The sequence below is a fragment of the Lepidochelys olivacea genome (assembly GCF_965140295.1).
Source record: "Lepidochelys olivacea isolate rLepOli2 genome assembly, chromosome: 2".
Classification (NCBI taxonomy): domain Eukaryota; kingdom Metazoa; phylum Chordata; order Testudines; family Cheloniidae; genus Lepidochelys; species Lepidochelys olivacea.
In genome coordinates, this window is record NC_140412.1 from 95,021,990 (window position 1) to 95,047,611 (window position 25,622).

At 39.4% G+C, this 25,622-nt stretch overlaps 1 protein-coding gene across 1 annotated transcript in view; it reads right to left on the minus strand.

Moving 5' to 3' along the window:
* Positions 1 to 9,320: 9,320 nt before the first annotated feature.
* Positions 9,321 to 25,622, minus strand: part of CDH19 (cadherin 19) — a 101,731-nt gene continuing 85,429 nt past the window's right edge. Inside the window, exons 10-12 of the mRNA XM_084621030.1 lie at positions 20,907 to 21,024; positions 18,629 to 18,880; positions 9,321 to 10,282 (exon numbers count right to left, since the gene is read on the minus strand). Of these exons, the coding sequence (XP_084477156.1) occupies positions 9,792 to 10,282; positions 18,629 to 18,880; positions 20,907 to 21,024 (861 nt within the window). The 3' untranslated portion in view covers positions 9,321 to 9,791. The remainder of the gene's footprint in view (positions 10,283 to 18,628; positions 18,881 to 20,906; positions 21,025 to 25,622) is intronic.

Below are 25,622 nucleotides of genomic sequence, written 5' to 3' on the forward strand. Positions count from 1 at the left end.
TTGAAATCCTGCATGTTGTCTGGCTCAAAGGAGAACTAAGAACCTAACTTCTTTGGATCCTGTGTCATCTCTAGGGAGGGCTAATCTCTCTGTGTTGTTCAGTGGGTCCCCCTTCCCCATGCTGACACAGGTCATATAGGAGTCATGCTGCCACCTACTCCTTCATTTGCAAGTGACCATTCACCAAAGTGTCCTGGAAGCTGCAGAAGGGAGTTACAGTGGAGTGGAACACCATTAATTACCATCTGAATTTCCTCTTGGAATTTTTCCTGGTTGCTGAGAGAGAATGACATGGGGGGACTTGGTGGGGAAGGGGCTCAGCTCTTTTCCTTTCATCACATTCCATCACACCTCTTCCCACAAACTTTTGAACCCCAAGCACATGGAGGAGTTTCATCGATGATTAGAATTTATCACCACACCTACTTTGAGACTTAACCCACATTTGAGTGGACTTTCTGCTTTGATCCCTTTTGCAACAGGGAACCCAAAAAGCTCTAAGAAAAGGTACACACAGTTAATGGAGAATAAAAAGATCATCCTCAAAAATGCTGATGGTGCTCTTTATTTCTAACATACAGCCTTGCTCCTATACTGTGCCCTTAACTTGCACTTGTTTGTATTTCAAAAAGCTATTCATATGCCCTCATGGTCTAGTTCCTGTGGGGAAAAAATCATCATCAACAAAAGCAAGCAGTTGCATTACTTTGACCTGACTTTACAGTGATCACATGAGAAAAAATGTTCAGTGTGACCTACAGAAACAGAGAGGAGACCTAGTCAGCTCAGATGAAAACAGCGTTTTTAGTTTAATAGCTGTATTCCCCTGAGGTGCTAAGGAATTATGCCTAGAGCTACAAAAATTAACTGAAATGTTCCAATAATGCATCAAAACCAAAATATGTATGTATGTAAAATAAGTGAGAAAGGCACTGGACTAGAAATCAGAAGACTTGGGTTGTATTTCCAGCTCAGATGCTGAACTGCTGTGTGACTTGGAGCAAGTCATTTCCCATCCTTTGTCTGTCTAGTGTATTTGGATTGTACAGCCTTCAGGACTGGGACTGCCCCCATACAGTGTGTTTTCACAGTGCATTTCAACTGAGACAACTGGTCTTTAGTGGGGCTTCTAAATGCAACAGTAATACAACAAAACAATCATGAGATCAAGATTGTCAGATAAGTGTGGTAGAGAGAGATGTTTATGAAATGAGTTTTAATTGCTAAAATAAACCATAGAATTTGTTTGTTGTAATTTTTCTGTTTTTTCTCAAAAAAAAAAAGTTTGAACACTAGCCCTCGAAATAGGCCTCAAATGTAAAAATAAAAGCATGCTTGGTTAGTTCCTCCCTAATAAGAATTATTAAACCTTGTTAAATGAACTGGCTGTGTGGATGAGGGGAAAGCGGTGGACGTGTTGTTCCTTTACTTTAGCAAAGCTTTTGACACGGTCTCCCACAGTATTCTTGCCAGCAAGTTAAAGAAGTATGGGGTGGATGAATGGACTATAAGGTGGATAGAAAGCTGCCTAGATTGTCGGGCTCAACGGGTAGTGATCAATGGCTCCATGTCTAGTTGGCAGCCGTTATCAAGTGGAGTGCCCGAAGGGTCGGTCCTGGGGCCGGTTTTGTTCAATGTCTTCATTAATGATCTGGAGGATGGCGTGGATTGCACCCTCAGCAAGTCTGCAGATGACACTAAACTGGGACGAGAGGTAGATGTGCTGGAGGGTAGGCATAGGATACAGAGGGACCTAGACAAATTAGAGGATTGGGACAAAATAATCTGATGAGGTTCCACAAGGACAAGTGCAGAGTCCTGCACTTAGGACGGAAGAATCCCATGCATCGCTACAGGGACCGAATGGCTAGGCAACAGTTCTGCAGAAAAGGACCTTGGGGTTACAGTGGATGAGAAGCTGGATATGGGTCAACAGTGTGCCCTTGTTGCCAAGAAGGCCAATGGCATTTTAGGTATGCATAAGTAGGGGCCTTGCCAGCAGATCGAGGGACATGATCGTTCCCCTCTATTTGACATTGGTGAGGCCTCATCTGGAGTACTGTGTCCAGTTTTGGGCCCCACACTACAAGAAGGATGTGAAAAAATTAAAAAGCGTCTAGCAGAGGGCAACAAAAATGATTACGGGACTGGAACACATGTCTTATGAGGAGAGGCTGAGGGAACTGGGATTGTTTAGTCTGCAGAAGAGAAGAATGAGGGGGGGATTTGATAGCTGCTTTTAACTACCTAAAAGGGGGTTCCAAAGAAGATGGATCTAGACTGTTCTCAGTGGTAGCAGATGACAGAACAAGGAGTAATGGTCTAGTTGCAGTGAGGGAGGTTTAGGTTGGATATTAGGAAAAACTTTTTCACTAGGAGGGTGGTGAAACAATGGAATGTGTTACCTAGGGAGGTGGTGGAATCTCCTTTCGTTGAGGTTTTTAAGGTCAGGCTTGACAAAGCCCTGGCTGGGATGATTTAGTTGGGGAGTGGTCCTCCTTTGAGCAGGGGGTTGGACTAGATGACCTCCTTAGGTGCCTTCCAACCTTGATATTCTATGATTCTATGAAGACAAAATCCTCCTTTTATGCTAAGAGCTTGAAGATCTGGACTGGGCATATGAGTGGTTCTAGGGAAGAAAGAATCTTCCTTTTCAGCTCATGCAATGTCAATGGAACTATATTATAGTCACATGTCCCCTTCTGAAGAGAGTGGGGAATAGCTGGTGGATTTGTGTAGTTGTGCATTGATTGTCCACCCCACCCTAAAAAACACGTTTGCTGTTGTTAAAGGAAAGTACATGGGGGTTGGGGATGGCATGAGATCCCTACATCCTTCTCCCACTCCACACAACAGAGGGAGAGCAGACTTGGTTTTGGTTTTGGGGTGATTTTCATTACAAAATCATATTATCTGATGGTGAAAAGAGAATTTGGTCCACAATGTGATGGTGTTTAAAGAAGGGCCTCTTCACTGTGAATCCTCCAGGGTAGCACTGGGTGTGGACTAGCTGCATAGGGGCCCTCTGCACATCCTTTGTATCTGAAGTGGGTCTCCGAATCAGCCAGCATGCAGAAGGCCCCTGGAAGTAGATTGCAGATGCGCTTACTGCAATTAAATACTATCCTGTCACCTGGAACCTTTGTTTATTAATGCAGAGGGGCTGTAACAGATGTTAGGTTAGAATAACTGTTGCTGAGGTCCAAAATTCCCTTTGCAAAATGTGTCTGTGCTTTGTGTGGGGATGGGGTGAATTTACTCCTAAAAAACTGTACTTTGTGATTATTCCATATTTCTTCTCATACCAATTTCATTAGAACTTACATAGGAGTAAACAACATTAGTTTATGTATTGGCCTGTATTGACCTGTATATTCACCGCTATATTATAAAAGAAAACAATACAGTTTTGAAACACAATGTAAAAGTTTCAACATTCAGATAGCACAGATTATTCTGTTGTGACATCTACTATTGTAGATCACTGTTGATGGCTGTTAACGTTCTCTAAAGTAGAATGTCCTCTCACTATTAATGCTTCCCCTTTTTTTCAGGTGCTCTTCATGCCTGCCAATGCCTGTAGATTTGGATTTGAACCTCATACATGGTCTTGATCGTTGTTATATCCCTTTACATCTTTATGGGTAGAATTCACCCCTGTGCCAAGGGCCAGCACACAACCAGTGCACCATTTAATTTCCCCTGACCTCTTGCACCCTATGTGTTGAAACTGAGAGGAGAATGTGAAGGATTAATCTTTTTTTGATATGTGAATATGAGATGTAAATTACTACTGTGAAAAGGAGTCTAACCTTACATAAATAATACCAGACCATATTTTTATGTATACATGCTTTTACTGGCATGTCAAACAATTATGTGTTCTATTCTCATGATTTGTGAGCCAAGGGTAAAACTCATTCTTTGCCATATGTAATATCATATAAACTCTCTTAACTCCCACTTCTAGAGTGGAATTTTCAGAGAAAAAGTGTGCATTAAAACTACTTTAAGACATAATAATATATACTGTCTGTTGAGTCCTATCTTCCTCTTATTTGACATGGTTACCCTGTACGATTAAGTACGCATGCTAAAACAACTGTATTTCCAATGCAAATTTAGCAAGCAAAGCTAGTATAAGAATGACAGTATTTATGGCAGGAGATGTGGATACATTATGTGAATTAAAGATTATCTCTAAAATGTTGGAAAATATAATCTCAACTATACACACGGAATTATGGGGGTCTACATTAGCTGTTAGCACTCAAGAATTATATCTTGAAATCATTGTGTATAGTTACATAAAGTCATCTGCTCAGTGTGCAATGGCAGTCAAAAAAGTTAAGAGAATATTAGGGACTATTGAGAAAGAGAGAGATAAAAAGACAGAAAACATCACAATGCCAATATATAAATCCCAAATATGCCCTCATCTTGAATACTACATGCAGTTCCGGTTGCTCCATCTCAAAAAAAGACGTATTTGAATTGGAAAAAAATATAGAGAAGGGCAACAAAAATGATTAGGAGTATGGAACAGCTTCCATATGAGGAGAGATTAAAAAGACTGGGACTGTTCATCTTTAAAAAAAGAGACAACTAAGGGGAATATGATAATGGTCTATAAAATCATGAGTGGCATGGAGAAAGTAAATAGGGAAGTATTATTTATCCCGTCATAGACACAAGAATTAAGGGTCACACAATTAATTAATAGGCAGCAGGCTGAAAACAAATATAAGGAAATACTTCTTCACACAATGCAGTCAGCCTGTGAAACTCATTCTGAGGGGATGTTGTGAAGGCCAAAAATATAACTTGGTTCAAAAAAGAATTAGAAAAGTTCATGGAGGATAGGTCCATCAATAGCAATTAGCCAAGAATGTCAGGGATGCAACCCCATGCTCTGGGTGTTCCTAAAACTCTGACTGTCAAAAGTTGGGACTGGGTAACAGGGGAGGAATCACTTGATAATTGCACGGTTCTGTACATTCCCTCTGAAGCACATGGCACCAGCTACTGTCAGAAGACAGAATACTGGTCTAGATGGACCATTGGTCTGACCCAAAATAATATTCTTGAGATTATTTTTAGCAGCAACCAAGAGTTTCTCAGTGTTCTGATCATAAAAATACAATTTGAAATGCAAACGAAGGCAAATGACACATTTTTTGGGAAGTGAATGAGCAAGACTTTTTCTCCCCTTGAATCATAACAATGACTCATAAGTCACAATGTGTTAACACATAACTTTTGCTTCACATTGCTTTGTTATACCAAATTTATAATAAGTTTACAGATAGCCTGTATTTCCTTATATTCAAAATATAAGAGTATTCCTTATATACCAAAGTGTGAAATCACTACAATATCAGAAGTTAGATGTGGAAAAGACCTATCATTAGGTCCTCTAGTTCAGCAGTTCTCAAACTTTTCCAAATTGTTACCCTATGTTACAAAAGAATATGTCCCTTAGAGACATGAAGAATGGGAAAGTGGTCATGATTCTTCTGAAAAATGTTTATAATCTTCCCATGAGTCACGAACTCCAGACTAGGAATTAATGACCCCCTGCCACTGAAGTATTGTTTGTTATGCACCTATTCAACTGAATTGTCCAGTCTGATTTTAGATGACCTAAGTAATGGAGGTTTTCCTTAGGAGGACTATTCCAGGTGGTGTTTTGATGACTAAGTTGGAATTGCAAACTATTGCTTTGAGTGGGGGTGATTTCCTGTTCATGCTTGCAGGATAGGGGGCTCTGTAAGAAAGCATGCAATCAGACTGATTATGGAAAGAGACAGCCTAGAAAATGATGGGGTGAGTTGTCCATCTCTGCTTTAGGGGGAAGCCTGCTCTGTCTCTTTTGTGTTTTCATGTGTTATCATTCTGGATTATAAGAAATAGGGTTAAGCTGCAACTTTTCCATCAAGAGTATTTATGTTTTTATCTAACTGCTCTTTGTTTATGCTGTGAACGTAACATTCCATAGCGTAAGAGATCTCACAATGAGGAATTATTTCCTGGTATTCGGCCTACACTTTCTCTTTATTAGTTTCATCCCATTATCCTTATTATATATCCCTTTAATCTATTTAAGTAATTCCTGTCTCTTCTTGGTGTTTACATTCTTATATTTGTAGACTTCTAATAATATCCCTCTTTGGTCATTGCTTGGCCAAACTAAACATGGTTTACTTATATAATGTTTGATCATGTCAATATAGGAACACAGGATTTGTTACAATTGATCAGACCAGTGATTTGCTGATTTTTTTTTAATCATATATAAATATGTGTCCACATGATTGACCCTGGGCCTCATTATCAGAAATCTTGTTGAAATCCACTCCAGTGCCAACTTACAATGACGGCTGCTTACTGTGGAATTTAACTGCAGGACCCTCATGACTAGAAGCATGGTCCTCTATCACTTGAGCTAAAGGAGTAATTTCTTTAGCTGGTAACAGTAGTAGTCTCTTACCCTTTTATGTGAAGCAGCTACCAGAACAGGGATGGCCAACTTGTGGCTCCAGAGCCACACGCGGCTCTTCAGTAGTTAATACGCGTCTCCTTGTCCAGGCACCGACTCCGGGGCTGGAGCTACAGGCGCCAACTTTCCAGTGTGTCTGGGGGTGCTCGCTGCTCAACCCCTGGCTCTGCCACAGGCCCTGCCCCCACTCCACCCCTTCCCGCCCCCTACCCTGAGCCTGCAGTGCCCTCGCTCCTCCCACCCATCCCTGAGAGTCTCCTGCACACCACAAAACACCTGATCGTGAGGTGCGGGGAGGGAAGGGGAAGTGCTCATTGGCAGGGCTGCTGGTGGGTGGGAGGCGCTGGGAGCAGGGTAGGGGAGCTGATGTGGGGCTGCTGACATATTACTGTGGCTCTTTGGCAATATACATTGGTAAATTCTGGCTCCTTCTCAGGCTTAGGTTGGCCGCTCCTGTACTAGAAGGAGATATATAACACAATGAACCAATAGGACACAGTTAAATAATTTTGTAATTATTACATGAATATACACTCAAACTGGATGATATATGGAACACAACTTCAAGCAGGATGAAAGGCAATATCAGCATAATCATGGATTGTATCCTAGTCCCCTGTCTGAACAATTGAACAGTGATCATTTTCTCACAATCCATGTTGAGATGCAGAGGCTGACATCCTTCTTCATAATGAATGCTATTCCATTCCACAAGGGGTTCAATTAAAGACAATGGGACCAATTGTGGAGTATGGTACCTCTTACGGTTTCAGAATCTGGATGTTGATATGTACTCCCTGTAAAAGATCTCCCTTATGTTTTTCTCCCAGATGGTGGAAGACACTCACTACACCCACTTATTTACACTGGATGGTTCATGCAGAGGGCCCAGTTTTTTACTTCTTGCAAGGGGACTCTCCCCTTTGTGGACCTTCTTAAGTGCCTTCTGATAGAGGATTCTAAGGAAAGTTAAATGCTCCAGCATACCCCAAAATAACTTTTTACTAGGGCCATTCAAATGGAAAAAGTCCAAAAGTACAGCATCTGTGCAATGGTTTTCAAGGAGTCCCTCTGGCGGGGCTCCTGAATTAGGCTCATGCTGTCATGCTTGCCCTGGGAGTTTGCTGGACTCTTCATAGGGTCACAGTGGAGATCTTCTGGATGGGAGTTCCCCCCTGTGGAGCTGCTCCAGCAGTTTCCTGCTAAGGGTGATCTCTCCTCTCAGCTGACTGCAGTTTATTCCTTTTTAAAGGTCACCTCCCTCCAATACATGGTTGGCAGGACCAAGGGGTGGAACTAGCCCCACACAGAGGGACTCTGGCACTTTTCTCATCTGTGTGGGTTGTATATACCCCGTCACACTCCCATCCCACAAAACAAACAAATACAAGCTCATGTGTTGTCTCATTCCCATTCTTTTCCATGGAGCTAATGATTGATATGCACAATATTATCTAACTAGAAACCTTTTTGTCACATCTGTCTGCGTCCCATACAAGCATTTGATCTATTATTGCAATGCTTAACTGACATACATCTTTTAAAGTTACTCTGTGACAAATCTTCTATGGAGGAACTTAGCATTGTTCTCACAAAAAAAAAACAAAACCCTCAACTTTTCCCCATTATACATGTGCTGGTTCATCGGCTGCTAGTCACATGCTTGATAATATTGTTTCAAGAACAAATAGCATCCATAGTTTTTTTTCTCTGGACTCATACCCCTTTGTGTCCTAATTCCCTTACTTTCTCATGTGTTTTATTTTTAACTTGCAGGTATTTAAAGTGTTTCTGTACTGGCATTTCTGCTTAGACTACATCCCTTGTTTTTCTTTAATAAACAAACAATTGTACAAGCTCTGTGATGTTTGCTATGCTTCATGCATTTTCATTTCTTGTATAAGATATGCCTAGCTTTCTGTAATTCAGTGGAGCTTACCTGAGAGCTTAAACAAAAAAGCTAATTGCTTTTCCTCTTCCTGATGCCAGCTTTCAGCTGTTGAAATGTTTCAATTGATTACATGTTGCAGATGCTGTAAAATAAACAACTAATGGAAAAAATGGTGAATAAATATAAGGCAGACCCTTCCTCTCTTAGTCAGCATTTGAATATATTTGATGGTTTTTAGAACACTAAATTTCTGTTGATCCACCATACAGATAAGTGAAAGGGAATAGTTCTGAGACAATTTAATACTCCCGACAGACTGTGTAAAAAATACAGTGGGAAATTAATTTTGAAGTCTGACTCGATTCCTTCAGTATGATGTGGGATCATTTTCTGAAGAACCGGATTAACATTAAAGTGTTTTATTTTCTTATTATCTAATGTTATACATCAAGTTTTATATACATCAGCTTAGCATTTTAAAGATCTTTAATACTGTTACAATAAAATTGAGTACTGACGCTAATTTTATATTCCATAATAAAAAATATCTGTGCTGGGAAATCAGTCATCTTTTAAGCTCTTATAAAAGGGGAAAAGCCCAAATATGAATTGTATTTGATGCTATGCACAGTAAAATGTAACATGGTTGATACTACTCTATATAAGTTGAATATTGATTCAAACTTGAACCTAATACTTTTTGTCTTTTATAATTTTTGAATGCATTAACTGAGAAATTAATTAAGAATTTAACACACTTTCCAGCAGTTTAATAAAAATTCAAATTTAATAGTGAATAAATGTTGACTGTAACAGGCCTTTATTTCTACACAGCTAAAAATGGTATTTGCTTTAATTTTATGCTAAAAAAATAAATAGAGGACTTTGTAAGTGTTTATGGCAATCATTTAAAATATTTCTGGTGTCTACATTTTTTACACAATAGAATTTATATTACCAAACATAATACAAATATGCAAGCTTTAACTTTGGTTAATTAATATAAACAAAAAAACCCTACAAGTCAGCCTTAATTTTGAAAATAGTTGTAAAGCCTAAGCTAGGTCGAGTATTTCCAGGAACCATAGTTTTTTTGTTTTTTTTTTCCTGTACTTGTGGGACCTGTTTTAAGCACCCACCATTGGAACTAGATTTTCAAAGAAGTGCAGCTTGTATGCAAGCAACTGAATAAAATCTGACTTTCAAAATTGCTGAGCATTCAACACTTCTCAGAGTGATGCTCACGGGCAGATTTTCAAAAGGTTCTCAGCATCCACTATCCTTTTGAACTGCTCTTCTTGAAAATCTGGCCACTTTTTTTGATGCTTAAATTGGTCTCATTTTCAAATCCAGACTTGATTTTGATTTGAGTACTTTTGAAAATGTGGCCCCTAGTGGCTGCTAATCCGTTGCACTCTTAATGGGGTCATACATGCATGCTAGTTGTTTAAAGTCTGGCCCCCGCTCAGTAAGATAATCAAAATTCTCATCCACATCTGACATGCTTGATCCTAAAGAACTGAGGGATCCAGCCAGTGAGCCAGTCCCCTCAAATGCATATGTCTGAAGGGAATCGTATGGTGGAACAGTAGGATCTGTATTAGCTTCTTTAAGCTTTTCTAAAATGAATTCCCTGAACACAGCACTGTCAGGACCAACTTGCAGAGATTGTCTGTAAAGGCTTTGGATTTCTGTTGTGATGTTTCTTCTAGACTTGTGCTCTCTCATAACAGTACGAGTCCTGAGTGCTGAAATATCAAAAGCCTCTGTGTCCTCCTCTCCACCTCCTTCATCATCATACCTGACAATGTTCTCTCTGAACTCTTCAGGCTTGTCAGGAAATAGGGACTGCTTCCTCCGTTGCCTTAAAACCAGCATTGCCAAAAAAAACACTGACACAAAAAAAAAAAGAAAAAAGAAAAGAATCAGAGACTTTTTATGTGTTTGGAAAGTCTTAAGGGTAATAAAACTTCCTAATGTTGAAGCATATGCAAACTCAAGCAATCTAGGTGGATTTGTAGAGCTGTGATTTTTGTGGATTTATGGTTGCAAGATGTAGTATTTTTGGTGGGGAAATGGCTACAAAGGGATTTATAAAATGGGTTAAGGAAATGGAGCAATTTGTTTGGCCAATGAGAGTTTGGAGCAGTGAGGGAATCATGGGTTACTTGTGCTGTTTGAAACTCGTTTGTTTTATTACATAATATATCAATGCTCCATTCAAAATTTCATTTCCTTCTCCCAGATCAAAACCACTGGAAGGGCTGGGAAATAAAAAAGTAACATTATTGGGTTAGATCCTCTTCAGTTGGTGTCAATTGCTTCAACTCCATTGACTTCAATGAACCTAAGCTAAGCAGGTGAGCATCTGATCCAATAGTTTCTAGTAGCAGGTCTTGCACATTTGAGAAATAAGATTTTGGGGATGTTGTACCTCATATCTGTGCACCAGCAAGCTCTGTCTGTAAGAATGCCTTCTTTGTAACTGACATAAAAGCTTGAATTGTAGAATGACTGGCTCAGATAGAAAAGATTTTCCATTTGTTTATTTTTTTAAAATAAGCATTCATTTCCCCCCTGCCACCCTCCCTGCACCAAATCCTGGCTCACTTCATCCCAAACTGAAGGGTCCATTTCAAATACACAATGGGATCCAAAATGATGCATGATTTCAATTTGTAACTAATTAGAGCTGAAAACTGAATTCAGTTTTAAGCTTAAAAAATAAACCAAACAAATTTGATTGACAATTCTGGAAACAGCAATTCTTTATCCAAAACACAATATTGCACAGTACACTTGTGGTACTTAGAAACGTGGCAGTTTTACCTCATTTAAATAGATAAGGTTACTGCAATATTCTTTGTACTTCCATATAATTGCTAGAGATAATACTTTGAATACTGCAGATATTAATTGATACTAATAGATATTAATATTATTAATTAATAGCAGATCATAAGCCCCAGTCCATTTATCTAAGGCAAATAGCAAGAAGGTCAGACTGAGAGTCAGAAAATGTCACAGTACAGGTAGGGTGGCTTAGATCCAACTGCTGTGAATTGGACCCAGGAGATTGAAGCTGAGATCAGAGTAAGGCCCATAGTCTTCATTTTCAAGCCTCACAGCTCTCCTGTGATTAGTGATATCCCACTCTTTGTTGTACAAAATAGGCTAGCAGAGGTTTTATTTTGTAATGAGGGTAAAATAAAGTGTTTATTTTCTCATGATATGCTTCACTTGAAAATATGTAGGGCTTCCTTAAGATGACTTTGTATTCACTTTCAACAATTTAAAACAAAGTTCTAAGACAAGAAGAAATAGTTCCCATTTATTTTGACCTCTTTAGCTAAACTCGGGCAATTAAGAAAATATTTATCCATAAAGGTTTGGGTTGTTATTTTAAAAAATATATTGGAACATTTTTAAAATTATTTTTCTCGTTTCTGATGCTACATCTTTGGGGATAGTTTTCTTAGGAAGCATTCTGAAGGGTTGAAGAACAAGTACAATTCATGCCATAGCTGCACGATTTAGAAAGGTAACACCTCTTCGTTATCATGCCCTTTGTAACAGTGGAATCAATTTTAAATTGAGATTCTACTCATTTTTTTAATTAAAATTTCACTTCCAGTGAAACAATTATGTTTGCCTAACTTATGACTTTTAAATCACACCATCTGTGAAATAACTCTAGTGCTGGTGAGTTTATATAGTTCTGATAGTAGCTGATAAGAAGGCACTGAAAAAGTTGTCCTTGCTTTTGATGACCCACATCTTTGGATGATGGATGGTGTTTTGCCCATGTCATGCTATCAGAAATTGTAGCATGTCAAATGATGTGCTATGCCAATGTTACCATAGGAAACACGTTCTTTAACAAGCTCACAGGGGTTGATGCATCCATCTAAGGGAATGCTAAATGAACACTCTAGTGCTAGCAGGGATTACTGTGCATTACATTTAGATGGAAGTGCAGTGTCTGAGTGGTTACTGCAGGGTTTCATAAATTATTTGCCTGCGTGAGCCTATTTTGAGGCTTATTGTGTCCTTTGACTTAAGATAGCAACAAAGCACCACAGCAGCCAAGGAATCCAAGGAATTTACGCATTAAGTATGTTACTTAATGCTCTTTGTGATGCATGGGCTTGCATATTGTGACACAGCTTCTTCATGTCCAGCAGTGAGGTAGAAATTGCACATCTAATCTCTGATGTGACATCAATGGTAGATCGATACTGAGACTTGACGGACACGAATGCTGAATCCAGCTTCACAGAAATACATGCTCGTGAATGGCACTATCAGTTCTGAGGTACTTCTTGACCATACATAAGAACATAAGAATGGCCATACTGGGTCAGCCCAGCATCACATCTTCTGATAGTGGCCAGTGCCAGGTGCTTCAGAGGGAATGAACAGAACAGGTAATCATCAACTGATCTATCGCCTGGAACCCATTCCCAGCTTCTGGCAAACAGAGGATAGGGACATGGTTTTGTATCACTGTCTACCATGGCTCGTAGCCGTTGACCAACCTAGCCTCCATGATTTATCAAGTTCTTTAACCCTTTTGTAGTCTTGGTCTTCACAACATCCTCTGGAAAAGAGTTCCACAGTTTGACTGTGTTGTGTGATGAAATACATCCTTCTGTTTGTTTTAAACCTGCAGCCTATTAGTTTCATTGGGTAACCCCTAGTTCTTGTGTTATGGAAAGGAGTAAATAACACTTCCTTATTTACTTTCTCCATACCAGTAATGATTTTGTAGACCTGTATCATATCACCCTGTATCATATCTCTAAGCTGAAAAGTCCCAGTCTTATTAATGTCTCCTCATACGGAAGCTGTTCAATACCACTAATAATTTTTGTTGTCCTTTTCTGAACCTTTTCCAAAGCCAATATATCTTTTTTTTTTGAGATGGGGAGACCACATCTGCACTCAGTATTCAAGACACAATATGATATTTTCTATTTTATCATCTATCCCTTTCCCAGTGATTCCCAACATTCTGGTAGATTTTTTGACTGCAGTTGCACATTGAGTGGATGTTTTCAGGGAACTATCCACAATGATCTCTTTCTCTTTAGGTCCCATAATTTTGTCTGTAAAGTTGGGATTATGTTTTCCAATGTGCATTACTTTGTATTTATCAAGATTGAATTTCATCTGCCATTTTGTTGCCCAGTCACCCAGTTTTGAGAGATCCTTTTGTAGCTCTTTGCAGTCTGCCTGGGACCTAACTATCTTGAGTAGCTTTGTATCATTTGCAAATTTTGTGACCCCACTGTCTACCCCTTTTTCCAGATCATTTATGAATATGTTGAATAGGACTGGACCCAGTACAGACCCATAGGGGACACCACTATTTACCTCTCCATTCTGAAAACTGACAATTTATTCCCACTCTTTGTTTCCTATCTTTTAACCAGTCCAGTTACAGTTCTATGAGAGGACCTTCCCTTTTATCTCATGACAGTGACTCAGAACTCTGGGAAAGAATATTGAGTATATGTTCCTTGCAGGAATCGATAACAGGAAATTTCTGTGCTGTTTGATTTCAGCTGCTGGCAAACCAATGGCATCAGCCTTGCTTTGAAAGGGGCTTCATATCTAATCATACTTTGTCATGTCCAAGTTGGAGAAAAACGATACAAACTGGTCCTTCAGCCATCTGAGATACTCAGCCATCACCTGTGTGTCAGCCAGGAACTTGCAAAGCTTGAGGAAGGATTCACAGTTTATGTTCAGCAAATTATTCTTCCTGAAAACAATTTTCTTTGTGAATCCTGTGTTGTGATCACTCAGCTGAAAGATGTGGTGTTCTTTCCTTGCAGACATGTATTCAATTAATTCAGCTGTCGTCCCCTAATGCTCCTACTCTACTTGTGCTACATTGATGACATCTTCATCATCTGGACCCATGGAAAAGAAGCCCTAGAGGAATTCCACCATGATTTCAACAATTTCCATCCCACCATCAACCTCAGCCTGGACCAGTCCACACAAGAGATCCACTTCCTGGACACTACAGTGCTAATAAGTGATGGTCACATAAACACCACCCTATACCGGAAACCTACTGACTACTATTCCTACCTACATGCCTCCAGTTTTCATCCAGACCACACCACACGATCCATTGTCTATAGCCAAGCTCTACAATACAACCGAATTTGCTCCAACCCCTCAGACAGAGACAAACACCTACAAGATCTCTAACAAGCATTCTTACAACTACAATACCCTCCTGCTGAAGTGAAGAAACAGATTGACAGAGCCAGAAGAGTACCCAGAAGTTACCTACTACAGGACAGACCCAACAAAGAAAATAACAGAACACCACTAGCCATCACCTTTAGCCCCCAACTAAAACCTCTCCAGCGCATCATCAAGGATCTACAACCTATCCTGAAGGATGACCCATCACTCTCACAGATCTTGGGAGACAGGCCAGTCCTTTCTTATAGACAGCCCCCTGACCTGAAGCAAATACTCACTAGCAACCACACACCACACAACAAAACCACTAGCCCAGGAACCTATCCTTGCAACAAAGCCCATTGCCAACTGTGTCCACATATCTATTCAGGGGACACCATCATAGGGCCTCATCACATCAGCCACACTATCAGAGGCTCGTTCACCTGCACATCTACCAATGTGATATATGCCATCATGTGCCAGCAATGTCCCTCTGCCATGTACTTTGGCCAAACTGGACAGTCTCTACGTAAAAGAATAAATGGACACAAATCAGATGTCAAGAATTATAACATTCAAAAAACAGTTGGAGAACACTTCAATCTCTTTGGTCACTTGATTATAGACCTAAAAGTGGCAATTCTTTAACAAAAAAACTTCAAAAACAGAATCCAACAAGAGACTGCTGAATTGGAATTAATTTGCAAACTGGATACAATTAACTTAGGCTTGAATAAAGACTGGGAGTGGATGTGTCATTACACAAAGTAAAACTATTTCCCCATGTTTATCCCTCCCACACACTGTTCCTTAGATGTTCTTGTCAACTGCTGGAAATGGCCCAACTTGATTATCACTACAAAAGGTTTCTCCCCCCCCCGACCCTCCCCCCACTTTCCTGCTGGTAATAGCTCACCTTATCTGATCCCTCTTGTTACAGTGTGTATGGTAACACCCATTGTTTCATGTTCTCTGTGTATATAAATCTCCCCACTATATTTTCCACTGCATGCATCTGACGAAGTGAGCTGTAGCTCACAAAAGCTTATGCTCAAATAAATTTTTTAGTCTCTAAGGTGCCACAAGTACTCCTTTTCTTTTTGCGGATACAGACTAACACGGCTGCTACTCTGAAACCTGTCAATTAATTCAGTTTCCCAGATATGTCTGTTACATAGGACAGAAGGCATATCTTCCTTTGGTCACCCAGAAAAAATCAATGAACTCAGTATTTTTTGCAATCCATTACATAGGCATGCAGCTTGTCTCTCAATTCAAAAAATCATCCCAGTACTTTCCCTCTCAAGAGCCAAAAACCTTCACTGTCAAAGAACAACACATCATGATTGGATTCCATTTCTTCACACAGGTTTACAAAGAGGCACACGTGAAGAGGCTGAGTCTTGATGTAGTTCACAATAGATGAGACCTGCTGCAAAACTTCACATAGCTCTGGACTCAGAGCTTTAGATGCTAGTTTTTCTCTTTGAATCATACAATGAGTTCACACAGCAAAGGAGCTACTTTCTCTACCAAGGCATGCACACCTGCTTTGTGGCTTGCCATAAACAGAGCTCCATCTGTGCAAAAGCCCACCATGCAATCACACCATAATTTTTTGTTTTGCATGTAGCCATGTAGCACATTGAACCATCTTGCACCATCTTGTGTCCTGGAAGAGGAAGAACAGAATGTCTTCAGAAACTACCATCTCATGTGTATTTCACAAAAGCCAAGAAATTTGCATCACAACCCTCAGTGCTCACATCAACTTGAAGAGCAAAAGAATCTGTGTTTTTCAGATACTCCATCAGTATGTTTTCTTGATCTGCGGCTGTCACTTTGATCCTTTGCTTCACTGTGTTGTTGGAGAGTGGTATGGATTTGAGCTTGTTTGCTTCAGTTTCCCCAAACATTATGTTAATCACATCAGTTGCAGCTGGCAAAATCAAAGTTTCTCCAATTGTATGAAGCTGCTTGGCCTGTGCAACGTGGTAACTCACCTCAAATGATGCCTTTTGAGCATGATCAGAGATGAACATGACTCTTTTGAATTGCAATTGTTGACGTGAAAGTTTGTCTTTCTGACACTGGAAAAATATCCTTAGTTTGTCTGTGTGTTCCATGTGAAGGGTTTTTAAGTGTTGTTTAAGCTTCTTAAGCTTTATGCTTTCTCTAAGTGACACTGTGTTCTGGCAGGCATTTTGGCCTTTCTTCTTTCTTGATCAAATCACTGGTGAAGTCATAATCAAAGAAAGCCTCATTATATTTTTCAAGCATGTTTCTTGGACTCTTTTTTTTGTTCATAACTGCACCATTAGATTCACTGCTGGAGGCTGAAGCAGATACTCTGGGTAAAAAAATGAGTCCTCTGTGTTTCTTATCACAAATCTGAAAGAGGAATTCACTATTCAGCAAATGAGGCCAGGACTTAGGAAGGCCCTGTGTGGTGATACTAGGGCAGCAAAATGATTCTTTATCCTCAAGTGACAAGGGTACTCAGGGTGGCATGAAAGAAGATACGGACCCCACCCTAGTGCAGATTCCCATCTCAGAAAAGCTTAGCACAGGTTCCTACTAGCTCAAGCAGAGAGGAGGCTCTCTTGTTGAGGCTGCTACCCACAGATAAGGATTTTCTGCATTCAAGTCCCTCAGATGGATACTTGCACAGCTGCATGGTGCAAATGGCCAAACTGGTGTCTGCACAGCAATCTCTACACAGACAACATGTCTGAACCTGCTTCACAAATGCCGCAACAAGAGCCCAATGTTATACTCTACAAAATGGTGGTCTCCACAAAATGTGACCTCACATGCATCATATATGCTAGGTTATGCTGCAAGGTTGCCATTGTGATCTAGAAAATGACAACTTCTGCACAGCATGACCTCGCACGCACTGTATGTATGAGGTTATGCTATGTGAAGACCTCCATTTTGTAGATCAAAATGGGGGCTTCCTGATGCAGTGTTTGTGGAGCAGGTCCAGACATGTTTGGGGGCAGATGCATCACAGTTTGGCAACTTGTGAGTTAAGGCACTTGATTACAGTCCTGAAGGTCTGTATTTGAGTCTCGCTCAAACTCACACTGAAAGTTTGGACGGACCAGATCACTGCCCCTTGTGCTCTAGATCTACTCTGAATGGGGGTGGGCTGAGAAAAGAGCAGAAACAAACAGTTTCTGCACTCAGAGTGCAAGGAGTGCAGGGCCTGCTACTGTGAGCAGTCCTTTCACAGCAGGGCAAAAGGGGAAGCTTCTTGCTTGAACCTTCATCCCTGTGCAGGCATAAGGGGTTAACACACTCTATCCCTATATTTATAGGGAATATATCTCAAACTAGTAGAATCTGTCTAAATGGAGGAAACATTTTAGTGCACAGACTGCATATGTCACATCAGGCCTAGCACTCTGCTTCCTAAATGTGTATCAACAGACGCGGGGGTAGGGAAGAAAGGGGAAGAGTAACATAAGAATGGTTGTATTTGAAGAAGAGACTATGTAAATATGTCACTTTATTATTCAACAGATCAACTCTGTATTCAGAGTCATAGCAGCCTCCTTTATGACAAAAATAAATAAAAAGAAACAGTAAAAAATTATCTTAGCTCTACAGAACCACACAGTTATGGTGGAGAGAATTGGATTCTATTCCTTCTCATGCATCATCAGTAGAACTGTCAGCTAAATTTCAACTGTAAGGCTAAATTCTGCTTTAGTTTTATGTGTGCTAAGACAAGATTTTAGCCTTCCACATCTTTACGACAGCTGATGATAGATGTGCATACAGGAACACACCTACACTTTGGCCAGATTTTCAGGGCTGGCAGTTACAAAGACTTTTTTTTTTTTTTTTACTTGTAAACTGAACCAATTTGATTTGTAATCAGTGAAACACAATAAACACAACAGCATAATTAGCTCAGCCAAACCAAGGAACCTCTATTCAAATTATCAAGTCTTGCATATAGCAGAAGAGGGCAGTGGGACACATATATAAATACTAAAGCCATCTCACTTATTTTTTCTTACCTAATATTATTAGTATGCAAGCCGAAACTGCAACTAAGGTTTCTATGCTGAGACCCATGGAAAACATGAAAGCTCCAAATCGACAAGACTCGGCACTGGCTTCAGTATCACAATCACAGACGCTGACAGTTAGGGTGTTTGTGCTGGTAAGTGAGGGGGTTCCATTGTCCACAATTAGGACTGGCAGGAAGAAAGCAAACTGCTCTTGTCGACTGAAGCCATTTTTTGCTGTAAGAATTCCAGCTGTGTTATCTAGAAGATGAAGTATTTGTATCAGATATTTGTCACTTTAACAAAAATAAATAAATAAAAAAATCTGGCTAATAACTTATCCTTATTTGCAATGAATGACATTCTGAAAAGGTCAGACTGAGAGTCAGAAAATGTCACAGTAAAGGTAGGGTGGCTTAGATCCAACTGCTGTGAGTTGGACCCAGGAGATTGAAGCTGAGATCAGAGTAAGGCCCATAGTCTTTCATTTACACAGGAAAGCGAAGTGTGGGGAGGACTTTACTGATTTAAATGCTTTTATAAATCACCAAAACCAGGTAAAATGCAGGATGTTCTAAGCAAGATGAGATATTTCAATTTTGATAGATTAACAAAGCATCAGTTATAATGCACCATGCAAATCAGCTTCCAGGGACAACTCATTACTGTTTTATACAGTAATTTTCTTTAGTAAATTAATATAAAAATGGGCCTAATACAGAGCCATTTATCCAAACCTTCTGTACTTTGCAATATAAATATGGCTGATCAGAACAACCCCCAGGCTTTGTTTTGTAAAACCAGCTTTTCAACAAAGTATGCAAAACAAATGAACAAATATAAACATTCAGTTTTGTTTGCCTGCATATCTGTGGTTGTTGGTAACCTAATGTGTGGAGGGCAAACTCTGCTCTGTGTTACATCAGTAGATCCAGAGTAACTCCATTTACTTCAATGCAAGTATTCCAGAAGTGATGGCAGAATTTGACCAAGAACTTTGTATTAATGTTCAAACCCAAAAGTGGGGAAAAATACCTACCCCATATTCAAACTGATGAACTGATTTTTTGAAATGGACCCATGCAACCAGCTACCATCCTGTCCAGCTGTTTGTAGAGCATATTGTATAAGTGGCTAATCAAAAGGTTCAACATTCAAAGGATGGCTTTCTGATAGGTGGGGGGGGGGGCAGACAAACTTGGTTGTGAGCATCCACAACCTCAAAACAGGGGCCAAGTGTGCTCCTGCTACTTTGGCCAGGGACTTCAGCTTAGAAACACTTTAACTATGTAGCTTGTTGGAAAAATATGCAGGGCAGGTGGCAGGGTTGTTTGGTTTTGTGTGATTAGAAAGTTAGCGACCCTACGTAGGATTCCACCTCCTAGCAGTGGGTCAGAGGTAAATGAAAACCAGAAATTTAAATATGTATTAAAACATTGCCTTTCCTTTTGGAGACATTAAGAAAACTAGTTTTCCTATAGAATGAACTTTCCAAAAGTTAGTCCCATTGATTTATTCACCTAGCCAGACATTCAAATAATTAGCAAAATCAATATAAGTAATGTGTATTTTAGTTGAGTTTGAAAGAAGCTCTTCTTCTAAGTCTCAGAAGACTGACTTTAACTGGTCATCTTTCCTGTAATATCACCAGCTGTTAAACTTAAGTTTTCCCTTCAGATTAGTTTCGATTGGTGACCCCCTAGACCATTCTTTTGAAGCATCTGGATCAATACCAAAATGGTACAGCATTAGGATATGCAGAGAAGTCATTCATATCATGTCATCAGTAATCAATGCATACAGTTTTAAATGTAACAGGATGCAAAGTTACATAATTGTGAATTGTGCTTCTGTTTATAATTCTATTTTTGCTGAACTGAGTAAAAGAGTGAACCCCTATTAACAGCATCTCTCTAATATTCTTTTTTTAACACCAATATGTGACAATTTAGGAGTTAAAATTATGCTCCATAACGTATACTATATTTAACTATCTATTAAGTAATATAAATCTATTTTTCTTGATTTTGTGCTAAGTATTTTTCTCTCTTCTATAATACTATCTTTTGTTGATTAAAGTTATTTAGATTCTAAAAGGACTATTTATTCTACATGAGGTTATTGGATTATATTATTATTAAAGTTTGCTCATGATAACTCTTTTGCCCTATTTCAAACTTAACACCAAACATTTCTCTGTATGGCTGGATGTGATGGTGATGTGAGCACTATTAAAGCATGAATATTTCATGAAGGGATTTTTAAAAAGCTACATGAATGACACTACCTTGATTATCTCTGACAGTAAAATTTGAGTTGTTTGTGGCCTCCCGAGCCAGATCGAAGTAAAAATGATGGCCTTCTACTGAATCATCTTTATCCACTGCACTGATGGTCTGGATTAGCTGCGAATAAACATGACTGTTTAAGAATAAACACTATTTACTTTCTTTTAACACAATAAATGTCAGCCATTATAATGAATTGCTGAGGCTACAAATTCTGCAGCAAATAAATGTATATAATTGTAACCTTGTTGGGGTTATCGGTTTTCTAATGTATTTTTAGTGTCCTGCCATTATGCCATTTGATTTTGTGTTGATTTGAGGGAGATAAGCATTAAATGCCTAGGATAATGTAAATGGCTTCCAGAATCAAAATGCAAAGTGTAAATAAAGTTTTCATATGCAAACAAGAATCATATATAAAATATTTTGCCCTTTCCTTTTTCCCACAAGGTGAAAAATATATCATTCTCCATTTGAACCAACCCTCTAGTGCAAAAGCTATTTCCTTCCAGCCCATAAACATAGCAGCATCATTCAACTGATGTATTATAGTGGCAGTAAGTGAAAGATGGTGACAAACCCATGTGCTGAATTGTTGGTTCTGGAAATTATGATAGACTGATTATGGAAGTTTTTGTTTTGGTTTTCAATAAAACAAAACAGGCCTTAGTTACAAATGTGTCAAAGCAGATTGTCATTTGCAAGAGAACAAAGTCAAAATTAACATCTTAGCCCTGAAAATAATATCTTCCATCTACATGAATAAACAACCAAGATGAACTCAATATAATGAGCAATATTTCTGCTTGCAAAGAGCAAGTATTTATCACTATTATCAGTTGCTATTCAGTGAATTATGCATCATCAAGTACATCATTCAATGAAGATCTTCACAGATCACTACAAAAGCCAATTTGTTTCTTTCATTAGCAGAGACTGGTTTCTTAAAAGTATGTTTTAATTAGATAAGGACCCAAACCAAAAATCCAGACCTGAATCTTTGATACTTAGGAAAATGTCATGTCCATTTCGAATAACGTGACTCTATTTTATCAGTCACTGTGTCTTCATTTTGTATATGGATTTGAGCGTCCAGGACTCTGAGTACACTCAACTCCCATTGAACACAGTGAAGCTGAGAGACCGTCACTCTTTTGGGTGCTACAGTGGAGATTTTCAAAGGCACTTAGCCAATGGGAGCCCAGCACCTAACTGCAATTTGTCTTCGAAAATCTCCCCCAATTACAAATATTTTCCATTCAAAGTTCTAAGTAAACATAAAATTCCATTTCCTTTTAGGCAAGATAATAATCATGGGAGTATCATGATATCTGTCTTTTCTGCCATGATACTTAAGGAATGTACGAGGCAAGTGTGAAAGCAACAGGATATGCTGTTGTTGTGGGTGCCCCATATTCCTGGCACTCCGTCTTGTTCATGTGACCAAGCCATCTTTCATCTGTGTAAAGATCCCATGGAGAAACAGAAGTCCTATGTAGCCTTATCTTGGCAGTGCTAGAACACTGATTGCTACTGCATGGGATGTCTCCCACATCAGACAAAAGGGTGTCTTCTACATAACTGTTAGGAATAATGGGATGTTTCCTCTTCTCCCAGAACTAGAGAGTATCTAGGGTGATTCAACTATGCAGAAAGGGGGGAGAGCGAACTAGCCCCAATCATAGCAGGGAAAGCTGCTCTCTCAACACTATTGTGAGAATAGATGCAAGATTATCTTTTGAAAAGTGAATGTAATTGTCACAGATAGTGCAATATTGACAGAACTAGAGAATGAAGCCCTTTGCTTATGCATGTATCCAGTACAGAACTGGAAGCCATGGTCCAGCTTCCTCATGCTATTCTATCATGTACTCAACAAACTAATGTGGCTATCTCAGCAGGTTTGATGGTAATAATCTCCATGCCTATAGCTGACAAACTGTATGGCTGTGTGTATTCCACAAATATTTGCTTAAATTCAAAAGCAAATTACAATTTGGTTGTGTTCATGGCAGTTTCATGGTCATTTTCCATCAATTTTTGAACTTTACTAATGTGAGTTTCAGGAAAAATGAAAGTTGAGCCTCAATGTTTGACTATTTGATTGTAAAATTTGTACCTCATAATTAGCAATTTGTGCTTTATTGGTTAGTTATGTCATGTGACATTCTTTCAATTCCATGATTGGCTAACTATATAGCTAACCAAGATACTGATGCAGTGGTGAGCTCCATACAGACAATGTAGTCTGGTCACATGGAGCTCATTGAAGATTGACATTATCACAGAAACTATTAATTATTTATTTGATTCTGATACTCTCAATTTACAATTGCATTGTGCTGATTAGTAACATAGCCATCTAGTCAGGAAACAAATCATTACAAATCCATCATGTTTGGAATTCTCAAAATATCTGCAGTTTCAAGTCAACAGAGCTGGTCTGCTATTTCACTATTAATTCATTGTGACAAAGTTCCTCCTCTGCCTTGGTGGTTCCTGCACTTATTGGCGGATTTCCTTGCCTCATTGACTCACAGCAGCCCTCTGTTTGGTCACTTTTGCTAGTGGCTCAAACCTGCCATTCACTCAGCTAACCTCATCACTGGCCAGCATGGGGAAAAGAAAGGAGAACAATTCCCACAGTCTCTGCTGGTCCACCGAGTGGATCGGGGGACAGGCCAGGGACCTTCCCCTCTAATGGGACCCACAGTCCAGGTCAGCTCATCCTGTATCCAATAGGGAGTTGGGGGGATGGGCAGAACCCGGGCCCACCCTCTACTCCATGTTCCAGCCCAGGGCCCTGTACATCACAGCTGTCTATAGTGTTTTGTGTAACACCTGTGTGACAGCTACAACTCCCTGGGCTACTTCCCCATGGCCTCCTTCCAACACCTTCTGTATCCTCACCACAGGACCTTCCTCCGGATGCCAGATAGTGTTTGCACTCCTCAGTCCTCCAGCAGCACATCCTCTCACTCTCAGCTCCTTGTGCGCTCTGCACTGACTGAAGTGAGGTCTTTTTTAAACCAGGTGCCCTGTTTAACCTGTCTTAATTGATTCTAGCAGCTTCTTAATTGGCTCCAGGTGTCCTAATTAGTCTGTTTGCCTTAATTGGTTCCAGCAAGTTCTTGATTGTTCTGGAACTGCCCCTGTTATCTTACCCAGGGGAAAGGGTCTGCTTAACCTGGGGCTAATATATCTGCCTTCTATCACTCTCCTGTAGGCATCTGGCCTGACCCTGTCACATCATGTATAGCTAGCTAGCTAAATAAATAATATATAAATAAATGTGGGCATCTGTATATATATTTTTCCATGCAGTATCAGTTATAACTAAGCAAAATGAATACTTCTTTGACAAGTTCATTTTCAGTCTGGAATAATAACAAGCTGACTTTTTCCTTGTTTATGTCTTTGCTATTTAAAAAAAAAAGAGAGGAAAAAATAAGGGAGGGGGGAATGGGAAACCTGCCTCTTTCTGACTATTCTAAGCATATGCATGTATCTTGTGAGCTTCATCCTAGAATTGAAGGAATACTGTCAACATATAGGTAGGGAAATGTCTTAATCTTTATTTCTTATTGGATCATTTTTACTAGGAATCAACATAAACCATATAAGTCTATAAATGATTAAGTGCAACAGAAAGCTCTGATTTTTCTAAGTGTGAAGTAAAAATGATCCAGAAAGAAAGAAAAAGATATATTTTTCCAGTCTCCCTAGTCTTGTTTGCATCTAACCTGGGACAGGCTGGCACCTCAGTGCAGTGCAGTGAAGGCAGCATCACAGTTTGAGAAGTTCTGCACTAACTGCTTGTGAATCAAGATCTACAAATCCTATGTGCGTGATGTCGGGAAAAAAGATAAGGAGGTTAGGTATTGCTTTCATACAGTTGTATAAGATGATTGGATTTAAATCTAATTGCCATGAATTGTGTTACTTTGAAGCTCATTAATCTGGAAGCTCTAATAATCTATGAGCCAATTTGAAAACGTGCATTTGTTTTTAAACTGAAATGTATCCATTATTTCTTCCCCTAGAGATGTGGTTTGGAGTTTTCCTTGGAGTGGTCAAGTCCACTGATTCTTTACACGAAAGTTCAGCTCTTTTTGCCAGATTTATCAGAGGTAGATGGAGCTGTCAGTCTGGATAAACCATGGGCCTGCCAGAAGTGTACTAAATGTTCACAACCTGTTATCCACGGTATTCATTGTTTGAAATTATTCACAAGTTGCCTCCTTAAAATTCATTGAAATTATTTCCACTTTTGGACAACTCTTGTATGAGCACACTCTACCAGATCAGCCTCAACTATGTGGTCAGGAAAAGCTCATGCTTTAGCTAACCATAATTACAATACGGCAACTTGGTCCATAGTTACATACCCTCTCAAAATACCAGAAGCTGGATTCCCATGCATCAGCAGATTCAGTTAGGGCAAGAGGAGGTTTAAATCCCTACACACTACTTCCGTTTTCTTTTATTGTCTATGGAGATATCCCCATTTCTCGTCCTCCCTGTTTTCTTATCACTCCTCTTTATGTGCTACTTGTACATGATCAATAGACATACCAAGGTAAAATAATAAATGTTGTCTTACCCATCAATTTCTCTCTCCTGATTTCAAAAATTCTTTCAAAACATGACTTGTTAGGAATGGTCTATTTTTGCAAACTGCTCATTTTCAACCTGAATCATGTACAGACAGTTCT